At 47.1% G+C, this 19,426-nt stretch overlaps 1 protein-coding gene across 1 annotated transcript in view; it reads left to right on the top strand.

Annotated features, from left to right (window-relative positions):
- LOC110506941 (elongator complex protein 4) overlaps positions 1-15,327 on the top strand; it is a 104,998-nt gene extending 89,671 nt beyond the window's left edge. The window contains exon 10 of the mRNA XM_036963418.1: positions 14,341-15,327. Coding sequence (XP_036819313.1) covers positions 14,341-14,472 — 132 coding nt within the window. The 3' untranslated portion in view covers positions 14,473-15,327. The remainder of the gene's footprint in view (positions 1-14,340) is intronic.
- The last annotated feature ends 4,099 nt before the right edge of the window (positions 15,328-19,426 follow it).

Genomic DNA, 19,426 nt, shown 5'->3' with positions numbered 1-19,426 from the left:
TGACCACATACACACTGACCACACACACACTGACCACACACACACTAACCACACACTTGGTCTTGGACATTCATCCCATAAACAGACAGACACACTCAAACCCTTTATATCCTGATCTCCTGCTCCTCCACATGTCTTCTACAGAAAGGAGCTGTCTGCTGTTCTCCACTACTTCTGTTCCTCCGGACCGGAACATTCCTTCCATTCCTCATCCCTCTTAGAACAACCTCTCTCTCCCGCCTCTGCCATCTTCCCCCCTCTTGTCCTCCACTTCCCCTCTTCCCCCTTTCCCACTCATTCTCCTCAACCTTCTACCCCATCCCTTCATCTTTACCTCCTCTCACCTCCTCATCCCGTCCTCCTCTGTTCCTCTCCTCCTCTGCTGTTGTCTAGACAGCTGAACTAGCTGCTGCCTCATTAGGCTGGTGATCACGCTTCTGAGCATGGATAAAGGACAGGAGTGTGGACTGCTACTTACACACACACACACACACACACACACACACACACACACACACACACACACACACACAAACAGAGAGCACTCAATGCCTTGGGATGCTCTCTGACAGCGGTTACCCTATGGATGAAATATCGTCTCTATGGATGAAATATCATCTCTATGGATGAAATATCGTCTCTATGGATGAAATATCGTCTCTATGGATGAAATATCATCTCTATGGATGAAATATCGTCTCTATGGATGAAATATCGTCTCTATGGATGAAATATCGTCTCTATGGATGAAATATCATCTCTATGGATGAAATATCGTCTCTATGGATGAAATATCGTCTCTATGGATGAAATATCGTCTCTATGGATGAAATATCGTCTCTATGGATGAAATATCGTCTCTATGGATGAAATATCGTCTCTATGGATGAAATATCGTCTCTATGGATGAAATATCGTCTCTATGGATGAAATATCATCTCTATGGATGAAATATCGTCTCTATGGATGAAATATCGTCTCTATGGATGAAATATCGTCTTTATGGATGAAATATCATCTCTATGGTTGAAATATCGTCTCTATGGATTAAATATCATCTTTATGGATGAAATGTCATCTTGATGGATGAAATGTCATCTTGATGGATGAAATGTCGTCTTGATGGATGAAATGTCGTCTCGATGGATGAAATGTCGTCTCGATGGATGAAATGTCGTCTCGATGGATGAAATATCGTCTCGATGGATGAAATATCGTCTCGATGGATGAAATATCATCTTGATGGATTAAATATCGTCTCATTAGATGCCATATCAGCTCTATGGATGCAAATCAATTTGGAGTCAATGAGGGAAGGGGGTAGGGAACACACTTACTGTGGAAAACTAGCCTTTCTTCACACTCACCTTTCTGCACCTCTGCTCCCTTTCTCATCCTTTCCTCATCTCCCCTCTCATCCTTTCCTCATCTCCCCTCATCCTTTCCTCATCTCCCCTCTCATCCTTTCCTCATCTCCCCTCTCATCCTTTCCTCATCTCCCCTCTCATCCTTTCCTGCTCTCCCCTTCTCTTCCCTCGTTCTCTCCCCTTCTCTTCCCTCGTTCTCTCCCATTCTCTTCCCTCGTTCTCTCCCTCTCTCCTTCTCTTCCCTCGTTCTCTCCCCTTCTTTTCCCCCTTTCTCTCCCTCTCTCCTTCTCTTCCCTCGTTCTCTCCCTCTCTCCTCTCCCCTTCTCTTCCCTTGTTCTCTCCCCTTCTCTTCCCTCGTTCTCTTCCTCTCCTCCTCTCCCCTTCTCTTCCCTCGGTCTCCCCTTCTCTTCCCTCGTTCTCTCCCTCTCTCCTCCTCTCCCCTTCTCTTCCCTCGTTCTCTCCCTCTCTCCTTCTCTTCCCTCGTTCTCTCCCCTTCTCTTCCCTCATTCTCTCCCCTTCTCTTCCCTCGTTCTCTCCCTCTCTCCATCTCTTCCCTCGTTCTCTCCCTCTCTCCATCTCTTCCCTCGTTCTCTCCCCTTCTTTTCCCCCTTTCTCTCCCTCTCTCCTTCTCTTCCCTCGTTCTCTCCCTCTCTCCTCCTCTCCCCTTCTCTTCCCTCGTTCTCTACCCTTCTCTTCCCTCGTTCTCTTCCTCACCTCCTCTCCCCTTCTCTTCCCTCGGTCTCTCCCCTTCTCTTCCCTCGTTCTCTCCCTCTCTCCTCCTCTCCCCTTCTCTTCCCTCGTTCTCTCCCTCTCTCCTCCTCTCCCCTTCTCTTCCCTCGTTCTCTCCCTCTCTCCTCTCCCCTTCTCTTCCCTCGTTCTCTCCCCTTCTCTTCCCTCGTTCTCTCCATCTCTCATCCTCTCCCCTTCTCTTCCCTCGTTCTCTCCCCTTCTCTTCCCTCGTTCTCTCCCTCTCTCCTCCTCTCCCCTTCTCTTCCCTCGTTCTCTCCCCTTCTCTTCCCTCGTTCTCTCCCCTCCTCTCCCCTTCTCTTCCCTCGTTCTCTCCCCTTCTCTTCCCTCGTTCTCTTCTTCTATCCTCCTCTCCCCTTCTCTTCCCTCATTCTCCCCCTCTCTCCTCCTCTCCCCTTCTCTTCCCTTGTTCTCTCCTCCTCTCCCCTTCTCTTCCCTCGTTCTCTCCTCCTCTCCCCTTCTCTTCCCTCGTTCTCTCCTCCTCTCCCCTTCTCTTTCCCCCTTCCCTCATTCTCTCTCCTCTTCCCAGTCCTTAGTCAGCGCCACATAAGTGTTTTTCTGAGAGCCATCCTCTCCCCTTCTGAGGTGTCAACGTCTTACCCCATCTGACACAGTAAAGTCACTACCATCTTTTACTGTCAAACGTAATGCTTGTAAACTGTTTGTGAACCACCGAGGAGAGGAGAGGAGAGGAGAGGAGGGGAGGGGAGAGGAGAGGAGAGGAGAGGAGAGGAGAGGAGAGGAGAGGAATTATGTTGTTTTTTAGGGCCAAGTTGCCTGAGTCAGCTCAGTGAATTCACATTGTAAATATCACTCTGTCACATCTGAGGTCAGTTTGTGTGTGTGCACTGAAAAGCATTAATAAGACATGATAAAACAGCCCTAGTAAATCTGCCCTGTATTTCATTTGTGGTAACTGATGCTGTGAGAGAGAATCAGAGGGCAGAGGCTTCCTGAACCCACAACCTGAGATGATGCATTGTGGGAGATTGAGTTCTATGGAATGTTAGCATGATCCATGTGAATTCACCTACAGGGCCAAAAGACTGTAACTGATAAGAGAGAAACTGGATAACAGTGTTCATGGTCCAACAGTGGTGTTTGAGATGAAGATATCCACAGGCTTGCTGACTGACCTGATGTGAAGGATAGACGAGGATGTCCAAGCTTTTTCAGTCCTCCCTTTATCCTTTTATACAGAGCAATTTTAAACCTTAGTACTGATTTCAGTATCTGACATTCCTAGACTACAGAGGGAAATTTGTGCATTCCAGATGTGTGTGTTACTCTTCATTGTTATACAGTACTATGGTATCAAAGTCATGGTTTGAGGGTTAAAATGTGTATTTGGGGCTAGAGGTCTCCCAGATATGCTGTCATAACCTATGCAGCCATGTAATCTGCTATGGGCCTATTGGAAGTGAAGGCAACACTTAAACGTGTTTGTACCCCGCGCCCTCTACCCCCTTCCACCCCGTCTTGCCCCGTCCCTGGGCTCCATGTCACCCCAGGGTCCAATGTCTGCCTGGCCACCCGCTGACTGTGCCCCAATCCATAACGCCAACGTCACCCCCTCCTCTTCCCCCACTGGGGTCATCATACTCTCACCCATTGCTCCCTAACACTATATTGCCCAAGGTCAAAGCTAGCACTGCCCTCTAAAAAGAAACGGAATGAAACTGAAAGCAGCTAAAAATGGCCCGACCCTGCGCTCCCCCTTAAAGCTACTGACTGAGCTAGCTACCTCAAGGCTACTGCCGGGGCTGGCCAGAGGAACCCAGAAGATAGTGTAGGGCAGGGATGGGTAACTTTGATGGGGGTGGGGGCCACAAAACATCTGAACTCATCATGGGGGGCTGCAGTTGCTTGCGGGTTTGCTTACTCACATACATAGAATTTCATGCAATTATTCTCATTTTGCCATAGGGGGGAGAGAAATGTTTGCAATTTTTAATATATCTGTGTGAGACTAAGAAAATCAATGGGGGCCCCCCGGCCGGTAATTCGACCATGATAACACGTTTAGATCGCTGGCCGCTAAACTAACTTAGCCCATGTCAGGTAACATTTTTAGATTGCTAACTGACTTTTCAGTCTCTGGCTCAAGCAGAAAAACTGCTGATGTATAAACACCTTTCTGAATTACAGCTTGTGTATTCTACTACTGTCACTGGCAAGTAAGTTGAGACCCAAACTGAGATTGATTTGAGGGCCTTCAAAAGGGGGCCGCGGGCAGCCAGTTGTCCATCCATGGTGTCGGGGGAGATGGTGATGATGATGTTATTGTCTTCTGTTGTGCTTCGTCTGCCCTCTTGCACTAGTAGTTACCTCCTTTTATGCTGCTTCAGGCAGGTTTTAGACACAACTGTGATGTTTAATGAATCTTATTTCAGGAACATGATCACCGTTTAGGACAAATGTGTCTAAATTTGCAACCGATGCAACTTTTTCATCTTCCATTTCAGAGGCACGGAGCGTGAGTGAGGTCTACTCAAGAGAAACACAAACATTCCATTTGAAATTAAAAACCCTCCAGAAATAATTGCATCTCATCAGTTTCCTGTTTTAACAAGTTGAATTCAATGGAATAGTTTGTTCAGAATTAGTCCCATCCCTTTCATTCCAATTTTGTGACTATAATTACCCCCAGAATTATTCCTTGCTCATCCTCCTGCCTTGTCTGTCTGAAGCATTAGCCACTGAGCAGAAGAGGCGTGGCTCCTGCGTCTCCGTCTGTGTCTCTGCCTGTTGCTGTGTCTCCGTCTGTGTCTCTGTCTGTTGCTGTGTCTCCGTCTGTGTCTGTCTGTTGCTGCGTCTTCGTCTGTGTCTGTCTGTTGCTGCGTCTCCGTCTGTGTCTCTGTCTGTTGCTGTGTCTCTGTCTGTTGCTGCGTCTCCGTCTGTCTCTGTCTGTTGCTGTGTCTCCGTCTGTGTCTCTGTCTGTTGCTGCGTCTCCGTCTGTGTCTCTGTCTGTTGCTGCGTCTCTGTCTGTGTCTCTGTCTGTTGCTGCGTCTCCGTCTGTGTCTCTGTCTGTTGCTGTGTCTCCGTATGTGTCTCCGTCTGTGTCTCTGTCTGTTGCTGCGTCTCCGTCTGTGTCTGTCTGTTGCTGCGTCTCCGTCTGTGTCTCTGTCTGTTGCTGCGTCTCCGTCTGTGTCTCTGTCTGTTGCTGTGTCTCCGTCTGTGTCTCTGTCTGTTGCTGTGTCTCTGTCTGTGTCTCTGTCTGTGTCTCTGTCTGTTGCTGTGTCTCCGTCTGTGTCTCCGTCTGTGTCTCTGTCTGTTGCTGTGTCTCCGTCTGTGTCTCCGTCTGTGTCTCTGTCTGTTGCTGCGTCTCCGTCTGTCTCCCCGTCTGTGTCTCTGTCTGTTGCTGTGTCTGTGTCTCTGTCTGTTGCTGTGTCTCCGTCTGTGTCTCTGTCTGTTGCTGCGTCTCCGTCTGTGTCTCTGTCTGTTGCTGCGTCTCCGTCTGTGTCTCTGTCTGTTGCTGCGTCTCTGTCTGTCTCCCCGTCTGTGTCTCTGTCTGTTGCTGTGTCTGTGTCTGTCTGTTGCTGCGTCTCCGTCTGTGTCTCTGTCTGTTGCTGCGTCTCCGTCTGTCTCCCCGTCCGTGTCTCTGTCTGTTGCTGCGTCTCCGTCCGTGTCTCTGTCTGTTGCTGCGTCTCCGTCTGTGTCTCTGTCTGTTGCTGCGTCTCCGTCCGTGTCTCTGTCTGTTGCTGCGTCTCCGTCCGTGTCTCTGTCTGTTGCTGTGTCTGTGTCTGTCTGTTGCTGCGTCTCCGTCTGTGTCTCTGTCTGTTGCTGCGTCTCCGTCTGTGTCTCTGTCTGTTGCTGCGTCTCCGTCCGTGTCTCTGTCTGTTGCTGCTTCTCCGTCTGTCTCCCCGTCTGTGTCTCTGTCTGTTGGACCTGACAAAGACCCAGCTCAGATCCAAGTCTTGTCTACTTTTAAAGGTGCTACGAGTAACATAATGGACCTTTTTAGTTTGTTTCTCTCTGTAAGTATAATGTGACGTTTACGACAACATTGCTGTGTCCGTCTGTCTGTGACTGTCTCCAGGGATATCTTGGGTCACTCAGACAGGCTGGTGACGCAGACAATAGATGACATTCAGTTCAGTTAGAGAAAGGGTGTGGCATCTTCTCATGACTGAAACATGAGATCCATCCTAATTGTCCCCTCTGTTTCTTTCTCTGTCTCCACCTCCCAAAATATACCAATAGCTCATAGTTAGTTAGTCACTGTCATGTCCACCTCCGTTGCTGAACGGAGCATTTTACAACAGAAATAAAACAACAAATGTTTTTTTATTGACACATATTCTATTCATCTTAGAATTCCCAAACGCAGGTGGTTTCTGAGCCAAGCCACAGTGAGGTAAATGGTCCTCAGTCGTAGGGTTATTGTGAGGTCACGACCGGCCGGAGATCGTGTTACTCTCTCTCCCAGCACAAAAGAAGAGGAAGGCAGAGCTTCTCGTCAGCTTTTGTTATATCCAAGGTGGGCTAGAATTACCAACGTAATGGGATTTTATTTTAAAGCTACTTCTGCATTTTCTGTCTGGCCAGCGGAAGTATTCTCTGAAATTGCCATTGCAATGTGATGGCAGTTTGTCCCTCAAATAGAAAAGAACGACACCTGATTTATTTGGGGTTTGAGTTAGTCTGAGTTAATACTAGTTCCTCTAACTTTGACAAATGCTTTCCCACACAAGGTAGTGTAACTCGATAGCAGTGGGGGATTAAGGTTTTGGGAGGTGATTTGGTGGTGTAGGCTGAATGAACAAGTCTGGTGACTGACTGGGACATTTCTACACGTTTTCAGCTGGCAGACTTTCTCTTTCGGTTTTGACCCTTGACCTAAAGGACAGATTGGGTTGTGGAATGGGAGGGATATTGGACTGGTGTCATGGACAGCCAATATTTTTACACTGGCTGCACTGCATCCCAATGTTGACAAGGAGAAGGGAATTGGTTTTGGATATATGATATGACCAGTGTGGTTTTTCATGAATACTGAACAAAGCTACACATACTGAAGGCTGATGTCCATCACCTCCATCTTGAATGTGGAATTACCCCACGAACACCACAAATATTCTAGAGTTGTTGGAATGTGTTTGGTTTGTTTATGTTATTGAGAATAATATTGTGTGTTTACGGTTTAATCTTAGTTCCTAACTCCAACTTTTCTGACTTCAATTGATGAACTGGTTAGTTTTAAGGCTGTTGATTGCATTTTCACATTAGTAATCATTTCAATGGCTGATTTAGGAACAGGATCATCCATGTTTCCTAGTGCTTTTTGCAAGTTGCAAGTGACACGAACGGTGCTAATATGTTCTTGGAAGTACAAACCAAACATTCTAAGTCCCTTAAGTTGTGTGTTCTCTTAAGTAGGTGTTTATGGTAAATATGTCATTTCCCTGAGCACGTTCCTACATTGGTCAAGCTGCTCCAATCAGATTAACCGATCTACCAATCGTCATGTGTTCCAACTAAGTGTTGGGTTTCCCAGACTTGTAAGCAGTACAGTGACACACACACACACACTGTACATTTGCTTATTCCATGTGTAAATCTGTGTTGTTGTTTTTGTGTCGCACTGCTTTGCTTTATCTTGGCCAGGTTGCAGTTGTAAATGAGAACTTGTTCTCAACTGGTCTACCTGGTTAAATAAAGGTGATCTGGCCTAACTGGTTAAAGGTGATCTGGCCTACCTGGTTAAATAAAGGTGATCTGGCCCACCTGGTTAAATAAAGGTGATCTGGCCCACCTGGTTAAATAAAGGTGATCTAGTCTACCTGGTTAAATAAAGGTGATCTGGCCCACCTGGTTAAATAAAGGTGAAATACATAAAAAATACAGGACCCTTTTAGAAGTGTGACTAAAATGAATGTGGACTAAATGACTTGTTAAATGATTACTTTGTACCACAGTCATTGGCAGCGAGTTTCCGCACGTGGAATGTCTTTGATAGAGGGCTGCTTTGTGAGAGCGGGTTGGTTCCCTCTAAGCTCTGTTTGGGGCAAATCAGATCTATATGGATCATGGAAATGTGCTCACATAAAGTGGTATAAACACACTTAGAACCCAAACAAGACCTTCTGTTGGAGAACTTTTCTTCCCCCTGCTTTCAATGCTAGCCCAGCTTCTTTTCACACGCAATCCCTGGGCCCACATTCACAAAGCATCTTAGAGTAGGAGTACTGATCTAGGATCCATATAGTCTCATTATAATCTAAAGGAAGCTAAACTGATCCTAGATCAGCACTCCTACTCTAAGATGCTTTGCTATGAGATTCTCTTCTACCCGCCATTTGTTATCTGAAGTGACCAGCTATGCCCACTGTCGAACGCTATCTCCCATCAGTAGCTGAGGCTTGAGGTGAGGCAGGGTGTAAGGAGGGGCGTAAATAAGCTGTGGGGGTTTGTCCATTGTGGGGGGATATTAGTAACCCTCTTAGGCAAAGCCAGTCTCTGGGCCTGACCCCGAGGGCTCATTTGAAGTGCTTAGCGCTCGTTTGGGGCTTTGTCGCACCCCTCGCCCCATTGGCAGTGTCGACCCCAGCCCAGCCAGCCCCTGTGGCTGTGGAGCAGCACCGAGCCACGGACCTTTACCCTTGCGTGCCACGGGGGAGTGGACACCCACGTCACACACACACGCACTATATTCACACACACACTATACACACATACCCTAGCTAACACACACTCGCATACATACACCAGCTAGCACACATACACACATTCTCTATCTAACACACACACACACATACACACACACACACACACAGAGTCCCCCGTTCCCCAACTCAGCCAATGGTCTTATTTCCCTCTGTCCACTCCCACCCCCCTCCCTCTGTTCCATTCTCTTTCTCCACCCCCTGAGGGTTGCCAGGCAACAGGAAAATACTTCACACACAACCTCACACATGCCCTATGTCTGAGAGGGCTTTCTGGATCATCATGGAGTGTGGCAGTCATAAACTGGCTCAGAGAGAGTCTGTCTGTCTGTCTCTGTCTGTCTGTGTGGGACACTCATCCAATGGCCAACATATCACCACGTAGACTTCTCTTAATGGGAAGTTATATCACAGCTGTGAATTATATGAAACACTGTGCAATTCCACTGTCAATCTATACCAATACTGTATATAATACATACCAATGGGTATCAGCAATGTCTTTGTCACTGCCATGTGAATGCATGGATTTAGGGTCACTTCAACTTTTGATCAAGGAAGGTTTGTCACCTCTCTGATAGTCTGAGATGTCTTCTCAGACCTGCTGTCACAGAGGCCCCAGGGAGGGCTGTTGGTACTCTGCCTCTCCCTTTCTTGTCGCCATCGATTGCTCTGGTCTGCCCCTGAACTCAAACGTTCGGGGAGCTGAGCAGCTCTTCTGGATTGGTTTGACCTTCCTCTTCGCACATGCTCAGTGGGGGTCTGCGATCCCTGAGCCAAACACACACACACAGTACACACACACACACCAGGCAGGTAGCGAGGTCTGTAGGTGTCTGACAGCCAGACAACGGTGTGATGTGTTTTCTGTCCTCACCCACTGAGGAACGATGTATATGTCATTGATTGTCTCTCGACACAGTTTCCGCTGCTGTGCACTTAGCAGGGCTGACTCCTGGCCTGATCAATGCATTGTTTGTCTTTTTCAATCACACTCCACTGAGCTGGAGACACCAAAGGTCACACAGGCAAAGTTTTGGCAGGGGTGGAGGGGACATGTGGAAGCCCTGTAGCATGATGTGGGTGTGTTGTAGGAATGTGCTTTTTATTTCCCACTGAAAAGAAAAGACAGGTCATCACTGATGTTTTTGACAACCTGTCATCTATCATGGTTGTGCTGTGATGCTTAGTCAAATCCAGCTAACTTCATCTAGTCTGTATCAAATGACCTGAATCACCAGGGGTTATGACCTTCACCCATTCCTGTAGACACTGCCGGTAGGCATCCTCTGTCCTTACCCTCTCTCACCATTCCTGTAGACACTACCGGTAGGCATCGTCTGTCCTTACCCTCTCTCACCATTCCTGTAGACACTACCGGTAGGCATCGTCTGTCCGTACCCTCTCTCACCATTCCTGTAGACACTACCGGTAGGCATCGTCTGTCCTTACCCTCTCTCACCATTCCTGTAGACACTACCGGTAGGCATCGTCTGTCCGTACCCTCTCTCACCATTCCTGTAGACACTACTGGTAGGCATCGTCTGTCCTTACCCTCTCTCATCATTCTTGTAGACACTACCGTCTGTCCTTACCCTCTCTCACCATTCCTGTAGACACTACAGGTAGGCATCGTCTGTCCTTACCCTCTCTCACCATTCCTGTAGACACTACCGGTAGGCATCGTCTGTCCTTACCCTCTCTCACCATTCCTGTAGGCATTACCAGTAGGCATCGTCTGTCCTTACCCTCTCTCACCATTCCTGTAGACACTACCGTCTGTCCTTACCCTCTCTCACCATTCCTGTAGACACTACCGGTAGGCATCGTCTGTCCTTACCCTCTCTCACCATTCCTGTAGGCATTACCAGTAGGCATCGTCTGTCCTTACCCTCTCTCACCATTCCTGTAGGCACCTCCGGTAGGCATCGTCTGTCCTTACCCTCTCTCACCATTCTTGTAGACACTACCGGTAGGCATCGTCTGTCCTTACCCTCTCTCACCATTCCTGTAGGCACTACCGGTAGGCATCGTCTGTCCTTACCCTCTCTCACCATTCCTGTAGACATTACCAGTAGGCATTGTCTGTCCTTACCCTCTCTCACCATTCCTGTAGGCACTACCGGTAGGCATCGTCTGTCCTTACCCTCTCTCACCATTCCTGTAGACATTACCAGTAGGCATTGTCTGTCCTTACCCTCTCTCACCATTCCTGTAGACACTACCGTCTGTCCTTACCCTCTCTCACCATTCCTGTAGACACTACCAGTAGGCATCGTCTGTCCTTACCCTCTCTCACCATTCCTGTAGACACTACCAGTAGGCATCGTCTGTCCTTACCCTCTCTCACCATTCCTGTAGTCACTACCGTCTGTCCTTACCTTCTCTCACCATTCCTGTAGGCACTACCGGTAGGCATCGTCTGTCCGTACCCTCTCTCACCATTCCTGTAGACACTACCGGTAGGCATCATCTGTCCTTACCCTCTCTCACCATTCCTGTAGGCACTACCGGTAGGCATCGTCTGTCCTTACCCTCTCTCACCATTCCTGTAGTCACTACCGTCTGTCCTTACCTTCTCTCACCATTCCTGTAGACATTACCGGTAGGCATCGTCTGTCCGTACCCTCTCTCACCATTCCTGTAGACACTACCGGTAGGCATCATCTGTCCTTACCCTCTCTCACCATTCCTGTAGGCACTACCGGTAGGCATCGTCTGTCCTTACCCTCTCTCACCATTCCTGTAGACACTACCGGTAGGCATCGTCTGTCCTTACCCTCTCTCACCATTCCTGTAGGCACCTCCGGTAGGCATCGTCTGTCCTTACCCTCTCTCACCATTCCTGTAGACACTACCGGTAGGCATCGTCTGTCCTTACCCTCTCTCACCATTCCTGTAGACATTACCAGTAGGCATCGTCTGTCCTTACCCTCTCTCACCATTCCTGTAGACATTACCGGTAGGCATCGTCTGTCCTTACCCTTTCTCACCATTCCTGTAGACACTACAGGTAGGCATCGTCTGTCCTTACCCTCTCTCACCATTCCTGTAGACACTACCGTCTGTCCTTACCCTCTCTCACCATTCCTGTAGACACTACCAGTAGGCATCGTCTGTCCTTACCCTCTCTCACCATTCCTGTAGTCACTACCGTCTGTCCTTACCTTCTCTCACCATTCCTGTAGACACTACCGGTAGGCATCGTCTGTCCTTACCCTCTCTCACCATTCCTGTAGGCACTACCGGTAGGCATCGTCTGTCCTTACCCTCTCTCACCATTCCTGTAGACACTACCGGTAGGCATCGTCTGTCCTTACCCTCTCTCACCATTCCTGTAGGCACCTCCGGTAGGCATCGTCTGTCCTTACCCTCTCTCACCATTCCTGTAGACACTACCGGTAGGCATTGTCTGTCCTTACCCTCTCTCACCATTCCTGTAGACACTACCGGTAGGCATCGTCTGTCCTTACCCTCTATCACCATTCCTGTAGGCACCTCCGGTAGGCATCGTCTGTCCTTACCCTCTCTCACCATTCCTGTAGACACTACAGGTAGGCATCGTCTGTCCTTACCCTCTGTCACCTTAGGTTAAGCATGGTCTTAACAACATCCTCTCTAGACTTTAGCATCTCCAGATTAACCTCTTGCTCCTCATCTATATTCTCCAGGCTCAACCAGGCTTTACCTGCCCATAGATCACCTCTGGGCTCTGATTCCTCCTGTTTCCTGCTGCTGCCTGTCAGACACGTAGGTCATTGGTATGGTGTATCTTTATGGTCTGACATACTTCACCCTGACAACACAGGGGAGACATGTTCACTGGACAGGAGAGGTTCAGTTGTACATGTGACAGACTGACTGCTGACCTAGGAGCTGCTGTAGGGGCTTGAGAATCCCTTTAAATCCAATTTAATTCAAAACTGCATTTGGGAGATCTCAATACCCTTTACAATAGACATTTAGAAAGGAAATAAAACATTTCCGTACAAACTTTGTTGAATGCAACGGGAATGGTACCAGCTTGTTAGGAGTTCTATTAAAATGAGCCATATCAGATCAACTGTAAAGCCCCAATCTAGAAGCCCTGATAATGCTGTAGCCAAGTGGAATGTGCAGGTCCACCCCCAGAGGCTTTGTGGAGTGGGACGTCATCTCTTCATGTAGGGATGCTGTTATCCCTGTACCCAAACACATAGTCATTAGAGGACAGATGAGGATCTCTGGGAGGAGAGGGGCTCTCCTTAAGCTGCGTGGCTGGAGGGGGTGAGGGTCGGGCAGGCACAGGGGGTTAAGAGAGGTGGGTGGAGGTGTGGACCACTGGGTTTCGGATGTCTAGTAGATTCCACCTGAGGTAAATTATAGGGGTTTAGGTTCTACTGGACAGAGCAGAACATTGCCATCCCACACATTTCCTCACCATACAGTACACACACTAATTTCCCCAATACACATCAACTCTGATAACACACACACACAATCTTAATTTAGAGAGATCCTCGCTTACAGCCCAGAGATACTCAGAAGCAGCCTCTGTCCGTAAATACTCCACCCCACATACACACACTGGGCCGACTCATCGCCTCCACTGGGCCGACACATCGCCTCCACTGGGCCAACTCATCGCCTCCTGAAGTGCCGTTAACGGCCACTCTTATGACCCCTCGGGAGGACCAGGGCAGCCCCTCTTAGCCTGTTGAGTTGTTAGCGTGTTAGCGTTGAGGCTTTACGTCAGTAGCCTAGTGTCTTTGTGTTGTTATGTTGGCACAGAGCAGCTCCAGAGATTAGTCCTACTGGGGAACAAGTTACTCTTGCTGCTAAAGAGCTTGATTCTAATGACTCCGGTATTAGTCCTAAGTCAAGTGTGTTACACACTCACACACACACACACACTCTCCACACAAATTCTCAAACTCGTACAATCTCACGCATACACATTACTCTATGCACACCTTGACAAAGCACACACACACCGTGTCCCCTCTGAGCTGTCACAGAGCTAAATCTCTCTGAGGTATTTAGCGACACGCTAGCAGGTTTCCTCCACACTGGCCGTGCTGAGCAGAAGGGAGTCCTAAAGCAGCTGAAACCACTTACACCAGAGCTCTCAACCCTGTTCCTGGAGAGATACCCTCCTGGAGCTTTTCTCTCCAACCAGCTAGTTATTAGAATCAGGTGTGCTAGATTAGGTTTGTAGAAACAACCTGCAGGACGGTAGCTCTCCAGGAACAGCGTTAGAGAGCTCTGATTTACACCCAACATGGGCTCTCTGTGACCACAACATCACTGGAGTGGAGAGTGCCACTGTTTATGTTGATGTGTTTCTGTCAACAAAGTAAATAATGTCTCTCCCTCTTTTTTCCCCCTCCATCTCCCCTCTCACTTTTTTGCGCTCTCTTTCTCTCCCCCCCCCCCTTTCCTCTTTCTCTCCCCCCTCCCCTCTCTCTCTCTCTCTCTCTCTCTCTCTCCCCTTGCCTCTTTCTCTCCCCACTCCTCTCTCTCTCTCTCTCCCCTTTTCTCTTTCTCTCCCCCCTCCTCTCTCTCTCTCTCTCTGTTTTCAGAGACTACATCTGCCTCCAGACCTGTCAGAGACAGTGAGTCGTGTGAGCCGGGGAGAGCTGACAGGGACAGCCATGGTGGGCTCCTCAGGCTGTGGCTCCGGCTCCACTGGCAACAGACATCTGGACTTCTAGAACCCCACTCACCATCATCGCCGCTGGCAACAAACATCTGGACTTCTAGAACCCCCTCACCATTATCACCGCTGGCAGCAAACATCTGGACTTCTAGAACCCCCTCACCATTATCACCGCTGGCAGCAAACATCTGGACTTCTAGAACCCCCTCACCATTATCACCGCTGGCAGCAAACATCTGGACTTCTAGAACCCTCTCACCATTATCACCGCTGGCAGCAAACATCTGGACTTCTAGAACCCCCTCACCATTATCACCGCTGGCAAACAACATCTGGATTTCCAGAACCCCCTCACCATTATCACCGCTGGCAACCAACATCTGGACTTCTAGAACCCCCTCACCATTATCACCGCTGGCAGCAAACATCTGGACTTCTAGAACCCCCTCACCATTATCACCGCTGGCAGCAAACATCTGGACTTCAACTGTCCAAGTGGCCTAGCAGCCTCCTTCCTTCCTTTCCTAGGACACTTTGACATTTGATATTTTAGTAAATGCTATTGTCTAGAGCGACTTACAATACCTGTATTGAAGTAAGGAGGCAGCGACACTCCATCCAAGCCCCTCTATGTAACTCTGTCATCTTGTTGTGACTGGGCCTGTCTCAGAGAGAGACAGAAGGTGGGGGAATAATTTCAACGGGATATCTGTAATGAAACACAAGATACACCTTTCTGCTATTTCACCATCCTGCTATTTCACCATCCTGCTATTTCACCATCCTGCTATTTCACCATCCTGCTATTTCACCATCCTGCTATTTCACCTTTCTGCTATTTCACCATTCAATCAAAGGCATGTTGAAAATGTGTTTTTTGATAAGTTGAATAAATGTGTATAAATCCATATCTCCATGTTTCATAGCCTGTTTTCTAGCTTATTTAGAACTCTGGAGGTTTCTATCGTAACACCCATATTCTCCACAGATCTTTTCTGTCTGGCTTGTTCCCTAGTAATGGTTGAGGTGAGCATTTGGATAGGGCAAGCTGATCTTAGATCTGTAGTTAGGGGCAACCAGGAGTAAAGGGTTGGATGTGGGCGCAGGCTTCACAGCTCATCAGGTCTGTTATCTGGATGGGCGGCTCTGCTATGACAAGACCAAAACAACAAATGAGGTCAGATGGTGACATGGAGAAAGACTGAATATACAGCATGTAAAATAAAACATGTCACTGTGTTTCTCTTCTGCGGTTGGTGTGGATGTGTTGCTTTATGAGGTGTGTGTGTGTGTGTGTGTGTGTGTGTGTGTGTGTGTGTGTGTGTGTGTGTGTGTGTGTGTGTGTGTGTGTGTGTGTGTGTGTGTGTGTGTGTGTGTGTGTGTGTGTGTGTGTGTGTGTGTGCATTTCCCCCAAGCAATTCACATTTACTGGTGTAAGGTCACTAGGTCATTCTTTAAAGATCAAGCTATGACTTCATACAAGGTGGTCAGAGATTTGTGACGCAATAAATATGATGTATGACCTCTGGAGTGTTTGGTAAAAGTGATTTTGTAGATGTGAAGTTTTTTGAAAGGCTATCGATAGCAGCAATGGAACCCGGAGGCCTTCTATTGCAAGTAATCTAAAATATTAAACTAAGCTTGTTGTTTGGGTCTGTCTGTAACATGCACACATGTTGTCCCAGCTCATATTTCAGTTGACACAACCTTATTTGACTCCAGGGGAACTTGTATTGGTCATGTAGAAAGGGTGAGCCCTGCATTATGCATCCTAGGGGTTACGTAAATCTCCTTATGGAGGGGGGAGAGAGGCTGAAATCGTCTGGCTCTGCCTGCGTACATTTACTTTAATGCACGCAACTATAGTTCTCTGTGTGAAGTGACTACAGTGTCTCAATCTAGGTGCCCTACTTAAGTCACATGACTGTGTTCCTGTACTGTAATCCCGGGGTGAGACTAACTACTTTAAAATGAATACAACCAAATGGAAAGTGTGGGAATGATCATGGACCTACATTCACACAGATTCTTGATTGTGTCCAGCTCACTAATAATCACCCAAATGAAAGCTAGACAGTCAGGCAGTATCAAACATTTAAGAAAAATATGGATAGAGGAATATTTTTGTGCCAATTTTGACAGCGAGGAAATATAACACATGTTCACTGTGGACCTCTGGACCTTGTGGACGACCAAATGGGAAATATAAGGTGTTAAAAAATATATATGTATTTCACCTTTATTTAACCAGGTAGGCCAGATCACCTTTATTTAACCAGGTAGGCCAGATCACCTTTATTTAACCAGGTAGGCCAGATCACCTTTATTTAACCAGGTAGGCCAGATCACCTTTATTTAACCAGGTAGGCCAGATCACCTTTATTTAACCAGGTAGACCAGATCACCTTTATTTAACCAGGTAGACCAGATCACCTTTATTTAACCAGGTAGACCAGATCACCTTTATTTAACCAGGTGGCCAGATCACCTTTATTTAACCAGGTAGACCAGATCACCTTTATTTAACCAGGTAGGCCAGATCACCTTTATTTAACCAGGTAGACCAGATCACCTTTATTTAACCAGGTAGGCCAGATCACCTTTATTTAACCAGGTAGGCCAGATCACCTTTATTTAATCAGTATACCAAGTATAAGGTTGTTAAATATAAGGTGTTGTTAAGTATAAGGTGATGTTAAGTATAAGGTTGTTAAATATAAGGTGATGTTAAGTATAAGGTGATGTTAAGTATAAGGTGATGTTAAGTATAAGGTGTTGTTAAATATAAGGTGTTGTTAAATATAAGGTTGTTAAGTATAAGGTGATGTTAAATATAAGGTTGTTAAGTATAAGGTTGTTAAGTATAAGGTTGTTAAATATAAGGTGATGTTAAATATAAGGTTGTTAAGTATAAGGTGATGTTAAATATAAGGTTGTTAAGTATAAGGTGATGTTAAGTATAAGGTGTTAAGTATAAGGTGATGTTAAGTATAAGGTGTTAAGTATAAGGTTGTTAAATATAAGGTGATGTTAAATATAAGGTGATCTAAATTGCCTTAAAATCTAAGAAATGTAAGCTGACGTGTAATGTAATGTTACCTGGTATCTCCTATCTGGGTGGAGTTCTAATGAACACATATACAGGCTTGTGTTGTGTTGTCCATTTCAGGTCGTCCAACCTTTCTCTTTGTTCACACAGTATCTTTCTCAAACAGGTCAAGTTGTGATTCATGCATCACCTCCTTGGATCCCCCTCCTCTTCCCTGTCGTCTTAATGGTCGAGACAGCTTTTCTTTTCTCTTTCTCACTTCAGTGTTTTCAACATGTCAACATGGTGTGTCCCCTCCTCGTCTGTCCTCTAGTCGACTACAACAAGTGTTGTTGACACGGTCCCTCTTCAGTTCCTTCTCCGTTGATAACTTTACAGGGTAACTTTGGAGGCTCATAGGGTGTTCAATTATATGGTGCTGCAGGATATGCAGGAGGCTCATAGGGTGTTAAATTATGTGGTGCTGCAGGATATGCAGGAGGCTCATAGGGGGTTAAATGATATGGCGCTGCAGGATATACCAGAGGCTCATAGGGGGTTAAATTATATGGCGCTGCAGGATATACCAGAGGCGAAATAGGGGGTTAAATGATATGGTGCAGCTGGATATACCAGAGGCTCATAGAGGGTTAAATGATATGGTGCTGCTGAATATGCAGGAGGCTCATAGGGGGTTAAATGATATGGTGCTGCTGAATATGCAGGAGGCTCATAGGGGGTTAAATGATATGGCGCTGCAGGATATACCAGAGGCTCATAGGGGGTTAAATGATATGGTGCTGCTGAATATGCAGGAGGCTCATAGGGGGTTAAATGATATGGCGCTGCAGGATATACCAGAGGCTCATAGGGGGTTAAATGATATGGCGCTGCAGGATATACCAGAGGCTCATAGGGGGTTAAATGATATGGTGCTGCTGAATATGCAGGAGGCTCATAGGGGGTTAAATGATATGGCGCTGCAGGATATACCAGAGGCTCATAGGGGGTTAAATGATATGGCGCTGCAGGATATACCAGAGGCTCATAGGGGGTTAAATTATATGGCGCTGCTGGATATACCAGAGGCTCATAGGGGGTTAAATGATATGGCGCTGCAGGATATACCAGAGGCTCATAGGGGGTTAAATGATATGGCGCTGCAGGATATACCAGAGGCTCATAGGGGGTTAAATGATATGGCGCTGCAGGATATACCAGAGGCTCATAGGGGGTTAAATGATATGGCGCTGCAGGATATACCAGAGGCTCATAGGGGGTTAAATGATATGGCGCTGCAGGATATACCAGAGGCTCATAGGGGGTTAAATGATATGGCGCTGCAGGATATACCAGATGCTCATAGGGGGTTAAATGATATGGCGCTGCAGGATATACCAGAGGCTCATAGGGGGTTAAATGATATGGCGCTGCTGAATATGCAGGAGGCTCATAGGGGGTTTAATTATATTGTGCTGCTGAATATGCAGGAGGCTCATAGGGGGTTTAATTATATTGTGCTGCTGAATATGCAGGGGGCTCATAGGGGGTTTAATTATATGATGCTGCTGGATTTGCAGGAGGCTCATAGGGGGTTAAATGAAATAGTGCTAATGGACATATAGGGGGATAAATGAAATTGTGCTAATGAGAATGCATATGCTAGGTGCTCATGAATTAGATATTCATATGGTGTTCCTATATGCGATAGTGATGGGAAAACAATGGAGTGCTTTTATCATAGAATACTGTACAGAACACACTGCAGAGACGTCCAGCTTTCAGAGAGAGAGAGTCCTTAAGTCTGAGTGGTACTGCTCCATTGAAGGTGACTGATCCGGTTGACACCTCTGAATGGGTGAGAGTCTGCTTATGTTCGCCGTTGTGTGTGTGCAGACCAACTCCCTACAAACAAGCCACGATCGTTGTGTCACTGCTCAAACATAGATGGACCAAAGATGGCAGAGAAAAAGGTACATTT

This window comes from Oncorhynchus mykiss, chromosome 26, assembly GCF_013265735.2.
Source record: "Oncorhynchus mykiss isolate Arlee chromosome 26, USDA_OmykA_1.1, whole genome shotgun sequence".
NCBI lineage: Eukaryota > Metazoa > Chordata > Actinopteri > Salmoniformes > Salmonidae > Oncorhynchus > Oncorhynchus mykiss.
Note: the sequence above shows the minus strand (reverse complement) of the source record. Positions and strands in the feature narration are given on the sequence as shown.